The sequence below is a fragment of the Cynoglossus semilaevis genome, chromosome 11 (assembly GCF_000523025.1).
Source record: "Cynoglossus semilaevis isolate Cse_v1.0 chromosome 11, Cse_v1.0, whole genome shotgun sequence".
NCBI classification, from domain to species: domain Eukaryota; kingdom Metazoa; phylum Chordata; class Actinopteri; order Pleuronectiformes; family Cynoglossidae; genus Cynoglossus; species Cynoglossus semilaevis.
The window spans coordinates 4,884,433-4,894,902 of NC_024317.1; the positions used below are offsets into that span (position 1 = coordinate 4,884,433).

The following is a 10,470-nucleotide window of genomic DNA, read 5'->3' on the forward strand; positions in this document are numbered from 1 at the left end:
AGATAGTGAACAAACCACTGGGCCACTTTCCCTCTCTTGTACTTGACAACCCACTCTCTGGAGACGGCGTCCTCTGGAGGCCATGCGAGAATGGCATTGACCACAGTCGAGATTCTTCTCCGGACAGGAATGACTCCGACAACATAAGTGCCTACGAAGACGCCTGCGCTGAGACTCCAGATCAGGACAGGGTCTTTCCCAGTGATGGAGACACCGTGGATCTGCCTGACGACGTCTGTCAGGAAGAAGCTTCAAGAAACCCTGATGCATGCGTTGTTTCTTAGCTTCTGAGGGTTACGATGATAAGCAGGGGAAGGGACGACAGAGACAATTATGTCTGATTATTCAATAATATCAAAGTTCTATCTATGATAGGTCGACGATCTAAAGATATCAAAGAGAGAATCAATTTTGAATATTTATTTCATTTTTGCCACATTTCTAACCAAATCCTCTAACCTTAGAAAATAGTGCTGGTCATTTTCTAATATTTTGGGAATTTATCAAATTGATTGTAGACCAATCAATTAATCCAAAATAATTTGCTGTTAATGATAATAGATTTAGTCAGCAGTGTTAGAGGTAGAAAAATCAGTTTGAGGTTGTGAAAACAGGATAAGCAACGCCTCGATTTCCTGCAGGGGGTGCTGTAAACACAGCTGCTTTGCTTTGTTCCTTTAGTCGAGTCCACTGTTACACTTTGCTCTGTTCCTTTAGTCGAGTCCACTGTTACAATACTTTATAAGTGTTTTGAACCAATTCAATCAATTCAATTCAATTTGGTCAAAACTTTTACCACTAGAACGAGTGACAGGTTTATCTTCCCAACCTGAGTCACTGCTCACTGTTAGAAGTGCACTGTAATGACAAACCACTACGGAGCTGAGCATCTGCTGTCCTGTTGAGCTGTACGATTCTGATAAAATAATCATTTTACCTCAAATTCAATCATTACAGTGACATTCTCCTTATACTGATAAACCACCTACTGGTCAAAGATGAAGTAAATACAAAACAGGGAACGAGCAGAGGTAGTGCAGATGAAGATGCCACCATACACTTCTAGTTACTCAAGGACAGAGGCTTAAACTCTGTACAATTCACTAGTTTACTTTTCTTAGAAGGTTTCTACTTACGCTACCTACAGATGGTCAAATGCTACATGCAGTATTTCAACAAATACTTCTTCTGCAATTCTGTTTGAAGATGTTGAAAAATACTGCTGCCTTCATGTTTTACTTCTTAGATAATTATTTCAGTAAGTTTGTGAAGTAAAAGCTGGTACATATGACATATTTGTACTTCTTCCTCTCCTTTTTTAATATTCAGTGATTATCATTTGTCTGTTGATGCACTTTCCTAAAGTCAGGTCATGTGGAGAGGTGACCTTTCAAACAGCATTCCCTTTATGCCCGCGTACGTCAGCCACCGGTGAGCAGCTGACTCGCCCCGAGGCTGTGTTCTCCGACTGCATGCCTTCTGTGTGTTTGCACATTTGCAGTGAAACCTGCTGATCTTAGTGTCTTAAGGAGTCTTAAACTTGTGTACACACTTTAATTACTGTTTCGTATGAATGTCTGCTGCAGTGTTACTTAGTTCCTGCAGAAGACGTTTGATGGATCTTCTCACCTCATCTGGGACTGTTGGCTGAAGCAACAGAAAACTTCTGTTGTTGTTACACAGTACTTCTGCATGCAGTAGTGTCACAGACATGCAGTATATGTTATAGTTTAAGAAGTGTTTTTAAAGGGATTTACTTTGTGTGTAAAAGGTTAACTTTGACTTAAATACTCTGTTTTTTTTCCAACATCAGATTTTGTCTNNTCAGGTGAAGTCTGCTTTCCTGCATTTCACGTCAGTGCTGTCTTTGTCTTACTTTACTGTACACCTCACAGTTTCTTCTTCTATCATCCATAAAAGTTGAAACACGTTTGACTTTAATCTTGTTGTAAAATTCCAAGCATCAGGTAATTTCATCTTCCTCTCAATCAAAGATTTCAGCAGAAATCAGTGACATTTTGATATTAACTAATCAACACATGTTGTGACAGTCAAAGAAAAAATCATGCTGTCTGTTCTTCAGGTTCATTTGTTACCTTTAATGACGAGCTTTTGTACTTGATATCATTTTTCACACATCAAAAATAAAATGAAACTACTGATGCTGGTGTGTGCTGATTCTTAAGACCTACGGATATAGAACAGTGCTTAACTTATGGCTACGGCTATTATATTAATCTAAATGTAAATTAGCTCCAAAAATGGTTCAGTAGCACTTGTTGTTTTAGGCGCTTGAGGAGTTGTTCAAACTACGGTTAATTTACAGTAATTTCTACATTGTAAAGATTGTAAAATTGTCAAGGTGATGACAGAGGATTCATTTCTGTATTAAAATAATTATTTTAAATGACAAAACCGCACACAAAGTCCAACAAAATGACGGACGCGACTCTTCTAGACAAAACGGAGCTCTCGGTGGATGCTCGTTTTCTACACCTGTTACAGTTGACCTGCTAAATAAGACGCTGACGGGTCACTGTTTGGCTGTTACCACAAGAGGGCAGACTGAAGTTAGTTTAACCTAAAGAAGAGAAAGCGTCGATTTTCATTTATTCAAATAGATTAAAAACACAGTCCTGATGACTTGGTCCGTAAAGAAATGCAGCGTCGCTGTCTCTTTAATCTATTAATAACATATGAGCTCAGTGTTTTTGTGAGAAAAGATCCATGAGACGTAAAATAACAAGTTCACACACTACATATTTAATACAAACGAGTAGAGGATCAGAACTAGAAGAACATTGGCAAAGTAACAGAAAACTTGTACCATCCTTCAAACAGCTAAAATACTTCTATGACATCTGGTAAACACACACCATGTGAATGGGAGAGATCAGAGTAGAATTAAAATAATAAAAAAAGAAGACACAAATCAAAACAAACCCTTTTCTTTCTTCATGTTCAGCTGTTTCCACCGTGGCAGATTCACAAAGTCATCTTTGCTGATCCCAAATACACTGTTGAAATCCGAGTCTGACAGATAATCCTTAAACACAGTAAAGCAACGGTCAAGGTACAGAAGGGAGACAGGTAACAGGTAACAGAGTCACTGTCCTGACAGGTCAGGGCACGAGTCATTCCACTTAGGTAAGCGAGCGTTTCTGTATTTCTTAGCAAAAGCCTTTTGTCTTTGTGAAAAATGATTGTCCTCTGGACAATATTTCTAGGGTTTTCACCAACTTGGAGTTTTTTTTCTGTAACACTTCTAGCACCTCTTGTAACTAGTAATTATTTAGATAATAATAATAATAATAATAATAATAATAATAATAATAATAATACAAACCTCTTTCTGGGCTGGATCCACACCTTCAGGCAGCTCATCCACAGCCTTGTTGATCAGGTCCTCAGGTGGAAACGACTGTGAGATTTCCTCCTTTTCAACAGGCTGTTGTTCCTTGAGAAATGAAGCAGGGCATTAAATCGTAGGTTAAAATGGATATTACCCCTACACTGTTGTAGAATCATGCAAATGTCATTGAATTGTACTCTTAAATTAGTCTTTATACAACTGTTTACGTTGTAAATGTTTACATTTACGACTGTGACGGGAACAGGTAACACTGAATCTCCCAACTCCTTCTTCAGCTCTTCGTAGCTCTTTCCTCCCTGCAAAAAATAAAATAACAATAATAATAATGAAAAAAAAATCCACAGTGTCACTTTTTTTTTTTTTTAAACTAAAACACCAAAGAACTCACAAAACATTTGGCCGAATCCCAGGCTATGAACCAACCAGTGAAGGTGGGTGGTTCGAAGCCCTGCTTGACCAGGATGATGGGTGTGTCTTGGTCTCTGTTGCCCGGGTGAGTGCGTAGATACTCCTGACATGTGACCACAGCTTCTTTGCGTTCGACCTCATTTGCCTCTTTGCCAATCCAGAGGAACAACTGCAAAAAAAAAACGTACTTCTAAGGCAAAGTTATACTGAGATAGATGAACTAACATGAGAACATAGCACCCATCTGTAAGGATGTGAGAGGACGGTACCCATACCATAAAAAAGGGGGGTGTCAAACATACGGCATGCGGGCCAAAACTGGCTCATAAGGAAGTTCAATCTGGCCCATTTGAAGATTTTCTCATTATTATGTTAATTATGTTATGATTGTACTGGTCTGGCCCACTAGACATCCAACTAGGCTGTATGTGACCCCTGAACCCAAATGAACTTTGACACCCCTGACCTAGAAGGTTAGTCTCACAAACAGCGTCACCTCATACCTGGTCCCACGTGTCCAGCAACATGACATCGTCTTCACTGAGGTCATCCTGGGTGAACTGAGTGACCTCCGTCACGATGAAGCGGCCCGTCTTATTGGAGCATTCAAACAGGCGTGGCTGGTGGTCCGGAGCGGTCTGCTGTAGTCTGCAGAGAATCACAGGGGGAAACAAGTGGGTTCCTCAGAACTGGGCCACACGTGGAGTCTATTTGTAGATCTTTGATTTGGTGTTTAGCTTCATTACCGCTTATCACTCGCATATGGAGCTTTGCCTCCAAGCAATTCCCAGAATTCAATGGGTTCCTGACCCTCTGCCACAGTTTCCTCCGACAGATTCTGACCAATCACGGCACTGACCTCCTTGGCCATAGCCCTCTCATCTCCGCTTGATCCCTGGTAGATGTAAAATATATAGAATTATGATTTTTTTTCCTGGCATATTTTACATCAACAATGAAATGTTTTTGGAAATATTTTAAGGGTTTAAACACCCGTATGTTTTCACTGTAAAGGCTCAGTGTCAAAGATTTATTTATTTTGTTTCTTTCTTCCATGAAACACTAAAGTCTTTGGCCAAGTGTGTGTGTAAAAGTATTCAGTGATGGATTTAGTGATTAAAATATAAACAGCATTTTACTGAGAACTCAAATATCTGGGATGTATTTGAGATAACGTTTTGTGTTTGAGGACAAACTGTTAGCTTCATTAGACAGCAAAGAAAAGTAGCTGTGGTGTCCACAAACGTGTGGGGCAAGAAGAACGCTGCATAAATGTTACATTCATATCCATCCTAACTGTGTCTTGTATCCACCCCAGCCGTGTTACCTTTCCACACCACAGGTAAATCCCTGTTTGGCTCTTCAGTAAAAACACGTCGTTGGAGTTCAGGCAGGAGGACAGGGCTGAAACCTCAATGGCTTTCGTCTTGGACGGATCTGATCCTTGGACCTGGAACAGTCTGATCGGAGGCTCTGGGTCAGAGGCTTCTTTCCTGGATGTGCCTCCCTGGAAACGGGTCAAAGGTCAAGATCAACCCTGCACATACGAAAACCTACAAAGACATTACAGAGAATCCCGTCCTGGGATCATACCTCGAAGATGACCATTTTACCCTTGAACATTGCCATGAAATGTCTGGGTTCTTTGCCCATGGTCACTCTCACTTGGACGGGTTCACCACCGTACTTGTCATCTAAGGCCACAGCCTGAAAAGCCGAGGCCGCCACTTCGTCCTGTGACGCATGACGGCCCTGAATGAACGAATGAATGACAGGTTAAACGTTCTTTTATCATCAAAGAAAAACCTTCAAAGCATCAACGTTGTGTGTTGTGACAGACATTTGAACACAGGTTGAATTACATTTGATTTGCAAACACTTTAAACAAATGAGGTTCTTTTAGCAGCAGGGTTTCCTTCACACGATATCTATTTCCTGTAACTTTCAACTCAAACATTCATGTAATCAAATCAAGGAAGACCAAAAATTGTGCGTTACAGTTACGTTATGTCAAATGTTATATGTCAAACTCAGTGTACTCAAATTAATGTCAAACTCAGTGTACTCAGAAACTTCAAATATGCAGTGGTACTGTAATGGACGTTGGTCATCTGGAAAAAAAATTTTAAATTTAATTTATTAAAACAATTTGCATGTGCACTGCAGAATATCACATGTATTCACAGATGACTCCAAATAAATATAGTAACAAGAAAACATATGCTGACATTCCCAGCCCTGATTATAACATTTATAAATGAACAGTGTTTCCACAGCTGGTACTCACCTGCCATATGTACAGAATGTAACACTGCTTGCTGCTGACTGCATAGGTGTACAAGATCAAGTAGCAGTCGCCTCCGTAGAAGTATCCGTACGACTCTGGCTCCACAGGGACCAGCTCCAGATTCTCAATTCTCCACACCTGCACACAGTTAAAGGGTAGATTAGCAGTGACCCACATCAGTGTCAACACTCTCCCCAGTCTGTGCCACAGAAGCCCGGACGCCTTCAACTGATTATTTGAGCTTTGGAGTGTTGTTGTTTTTTTTGTATTTTTAACATATTTGAAACTAAGAATCTGAGCTGTAAAACTACAGGATCAGAAATGAGCTGGAACTCAGAGTGAATTATTTGTCATTGTGACACGGCACACCACTGCACACAACCAAATGTGACCTCTGGGGGGCAGCTTTAAGCGCCCGGGGAGCAGTGTGTGTGGACGGTGCCGTGCTCAGAGCACCTCAGTGGTAACTTGGCAGCTGGTGGACTCGAACCTGAAACCCAAGTCGGCCTCCTCAACCACTAAGCCACCACTGCCCCTGGTGATAAAGTACTAGCTCCAATGGGACTGTGTGGCTGTATTTGCCTCCTGTATTGAGCAGGTGTAATGCCCCCTGCAGGTGTAATGCCCTGTTACCTCTACTTGACCTGTGCCGTTGTCCACCATCCGCTCCTGTGCCGCGATTTCCGGCATAACATGCATCAGTGAGGCGTCAAATTTCTCCTGTGAGATGTGAGCTACGAGGAAACTCAACAGAGTCAAAACCAGCGACAAACATGAATAGAAATACAGAAACCAGTCAATTTTCAAACATCACATACCAATTTTCCCTTTGGTGTGTATTTTGCCCAGACCCTGAGTCTGGTCTTTAACGGTCCAAGTCTGGAACAGCTGCTTGAAAAGTGCCGACTCGGCGCCGTCATTCACCGTCTCCACGTTTGTAGAGCTGTGATAGTCCTTGGTTTTTATGAATTCCTGTAACAGCAAGTCAAATAAAGACGTGCACTGAATATGTCACAGGTCGTTCAACGACGGCAAAGTCAACATGAAAGAGTCCTTCACCAAAGCCCTGGTCATCGCAGCCTGTTTCTCAGCTTTGTCAGCTTTTTTTCCCTTCCACACGAAGATCTTCGTCCCTCCTTGGTCCAAAATGTAACAGTCCTTAAATAAAAAAAAACCCAACTGTCATTTGATTGAAATAAATACAATATAGTGTAGGATTACCTGCCTAATTATCGATAGGCGTTAAAAATAAGAATTGACTTTTAATAGTAATTATATGTTTGGTCAATATATTTATGTGGAGAAATGTACAGCTTATTATCTGTCAAAAGTCTCAGCTCACATCATGGTTGAGGAGGTCCTGGACCAGTGGTCTGCTGGCAACCTCGGTGACCTTCATCTGGCCGTCAGCATCAGACACACTGAGACAGGGTTACAATAGAACAGAGCAAAATGAAACAGAGCTGGAACGTATTCCTTCTGTGACGCTGCAGAATATTTTAGTGAAAAAACAAACGTGTGGCGTCTACTGTAGACATGTGAGCAACGCACTCATTTTAGTGAAAAAAAAAAAAACTAAAACTGGCATCTACTGTAGACATGTGAGCAACGCACTGATACAGGGTGAGTTGGGCCTTCTGTTCCTGGTCAGCAGATTCATCAGGCGGCCCGTCGGTCAGGTCACATGTTCTCTCTCCGAGAGCGTTGTTTAGGAAGCTCATGATCTGGGGGGAGCTGCTCTCGTCTTCACCCTCAACAACTCTGATCTCTGCCCGACCTCCTCTCTCTCGGTCTCGGATGTCTTTGGCCAACAACATGCCCTGAGCAGCCGGAGGCAGAACACAAAGAAGAATCTTCACTTGATCTGATTCATCAGGAATGAACTAATTCAAGGGGTTTTTTTTAGAAATTAAATCAAGCCTGGCAGTGTTCACATAACTGAACATTTCACCAAACACCAAAACCATCTTCATACCTACAGACAATGACCTACAGTACCTGCTGTGGTCTCTTGACCTTCTGACCTATTTTCACAAACTTCCCTTCAAACCTACAGGTACCTGCATTTCCACATATCTATCTACTTACCTCATAAGTAATTGCCTTCCCACCTACTAACCCTCATCACTCACCTACCTTAACTTTTTTTTATAACTTGTCTTTATTTGTCATTTGTGACTTAGCACAGCACACCATGCTGTGAAATTTAACCTCTGCATTTAACCCATCACCAAGTGAACAGTGGGCAGCCATGGTCGGCGCCCGGGGCCGCTTGAGGACGATGCCATGCTCAGTGCATCTCAGTGGTAACCTGGCAGTTGGTGGATTCGAACCTGGGGCCTTCCGGACCGAAGTCCGCTTCTTTTACCACTAGGGAAAACCATTGCAGTGCCACCATTGCAACCACCATGGCAGTGGTGGCCACCCGGCCCCCACCGCGTGCGCCTTCTTACCAACCCACAAGTTAGAAAGACTCCTGAGGAACTACAGACAGATGAGTGTCTTCAGTCTCACTTTAAGTTTTTCCTGTTTGTTACACTTCGGTCCGTTCCACTGAATGATGGTTTTCCCAACGTCCAACAAAAACACATCTCCGAGGTTGAAGCTGTTCCAGCTCATCTCCACCTGAAACAAATCAACACAAAGACGTTCTGTTCTCTACAGGACTTCCTGTCGTACCATCCACACCAACAGAAACGGCGTGAAGCGTGCCTCACCTCCCGGGCTGTCACTCTTTTATTCCCTTTGACGTGAAGCAGCCTGCTGACATCGTAGTTGTTGGTTTCTGTGTGCTTCATCCCGGATGCAACACCACCTTTTTTATAGCTAGAAAATCAGGTTTATTCATTTTTAACATTTATTTTTGATGACTGTTTTATCAAAAAGCCCTCTTGGTCAACACTTTCTCTCACATTACTCCCTGTTTGAAGTATCCTCTGAAAGCATCAGACTCATGGTTCTGAACCTCACGGTGTTGCACAGGAGCGCAGCCCAGGAACTCGTCGAGCTGGATGGTGTAAACAGCTGCTGCACCCTGTTCGTCTTGCGAGGACTCAGAGCCGATCCAGTAGTGGATGTCGTAGGACAATGAACTGCTCACCTTCTGGGTCTGGAGAGGGGACAGTTGAAGGGAAAGGTCAGTGTGTGGACGAGTGTAAGGATGAAAAGATCAGATGTGAGTCAACAACTTACCGACAGAAGTACGTAGCAGTCGCCGTCATAAAAGTGTCCATGGGATTTCTCTGGAATTTGAACCAGCTCCATTTTCTTTAGCATAAAAAACGAGGAAGAAAAGAAAAACAACCAAAAAGAGAGAGAGGAGTAAAAATGTAATAATATAATAATAATAATAACAGTAAAGATCCTTATTTACCCATAAACAGAGCGACTTGTTAAAAATGATTACAGAAAAATCCCATTACCTCAATTCTCCAGATTATAATCCCAGGGTTGTGAGTTACTGCTTTAAACGTAGCGTCCATGTTTGCTTCAATCAACTGTGTGTTACCACCACCTGAGCACCGTTACTGTAATGTTCTCCTTTCTGGGGAAGAGGAAGAGAAGATTGAAAATGAGAAGTTCAAAGCTGAAATTGCTCTCTGCATAATTGGCAGAATATCAAACGTTACTTAAACCAACAACATCAAATCAGTCTGAAGTTCTAGTTCCATCGGTGGCAGAACTTACCCAAGTGGGTTTGGTGTCGGGTGCGATGATATTCCGACAGCTGATTTTGCTGTGTGATGAGAACATGCTCCCCTCGCTGAACCTCACATTTGTTTTATGTTTGCATGTTTCAGGAGCTTTCACACTGCACTGCCCAATCACTGAGGACACTGACAATCCTGCAAACAAATGAGCTGAAAAAAGAATCGTCTCATATTCAAACACACGCACACACACTCACTCTGTCACCAGTTCACTGATTGGCTGATTGTACACTGCGGTACAATGTGGGATAACGAGCGATGACGTGACCTCATAAAGGTGAAATTCCTATCCATCCATCTAAAACCCATTTCATCCTTCATCTCTCATCTCTCCAGCTTTTCCGTCTCCTGCTCCCTAAGAGATTACAATGTCTCTGTCCAGCAGTAGTTTGTCAAACTGACCATTATCCTTTTCTTCTTCTTCTTTGGGCTGTACCCCAAGAGGTCACCAAAGTGGATCATCTGCCTCCACCTCACCCTGTCTCACTTCATCTAATAACTTTCTACCAGGTCTTCCTTTTCTATTCCTCTCTTCTCTGGCTGTTCAATCTCCAACAGGCTTTACAGTTTTCTCCCTTCAGAAAATGTCCAAACCAAACTCTTTACTTTACCTCTTTAACTTTATCTCCAATCTGCTGCGCCTCAACTCCCTCCTCTAATCTGCTCATTTCTAATCCTGTCCATCCTGGTCA

At 42.2% G+C, this 10,470-nt stretch overlaps 2 protein-coding genes across 2 annotated transcripts in view; one reads left to right on the forward strand and one right to left on the reverse strand.

The window, feature by feature from the left end:
* The window catches only part of LOC103386063 (myosin-4), a 3,889-nt gene extending 3,605 nt beyond the window's left edge, over positions 1 to 284 (forward strand). Inside the window, exon 7 of the mRNA XM_008320163.3 lies at positions 3 to 284. Within this exon, the coding sequence (XP_008318385.1) occupies positions 3 to 284 (282 nt within the window). The remainder of the gene's footprint in view (positions 1 to 2) is intronic.
* A 2,259-nt stretch (positions 285 to 2,543) lies between these two features.
* avil (advillin) lies at positions 2,544 to 9,597 on the reverse strand. Its single transcript, XM_025060235.1, has 19 exons — positions 9,491 to 9,597; positions 9,261 to 9,335; positions 8,981 to 9,177; positions 8,786 to 8,894; positions 8,583 to 8,693; positions 7,683 to 7,888; positions 7,411 to 7,489; positions 7,128 to 7,226; positions 6,887 to 7,040; positions 6,702 to 6,802; positions 6,069 to 6,206; positions 5,375 to 5,533; positions 5,109 to 5,288; positions 4,528 to 4,676; positions 4,285 to 4,429; positions 3,762 to 3,950; positions 3,595 to 3,669; positions 3,347 to 3,457; positions 2,544 to 3,046 (listed from the first exon to the last, which is right to left on the reverse strand). The coding sequence occupies exons 1-19, from the start codon at positions 9,548 to 9,550 to the stop codon at positions 2,933 to 2,935; spliced, it is 2,451 nt and encodes an 816-aa protein (XP_024916003.1). The 5' UTR covers positions 9,551 to 9,597; the 3' UTR covers positions 2,544 to 2,932.
* Positions 9,598 to 10,470: the final 873 nt, after the last annotated feature.

Coding starts and splice junctions, on each gene's coding strand:
- avil (XM_025060235.1), bottom strand. CDS start 9,550: ATGGACGCTACGTTTAAAGCAGTAACTCACAACCCTGGGATTATAATC. Junction 7,889..8,582: donor ACAAACAGGAAAAACTTAAA/GTGAGACTGAAG, acceptor CCGGCTGCTCAG/GGCATGTTGTTGGCCAAAGA. Junction 3,458..3,594: donor TTCCCGTCACAGTCGTAAAT/GTAAACATTTAC, acceptor TCATTTCTCAAG/GAACAACAGCCTGTTGAAAA.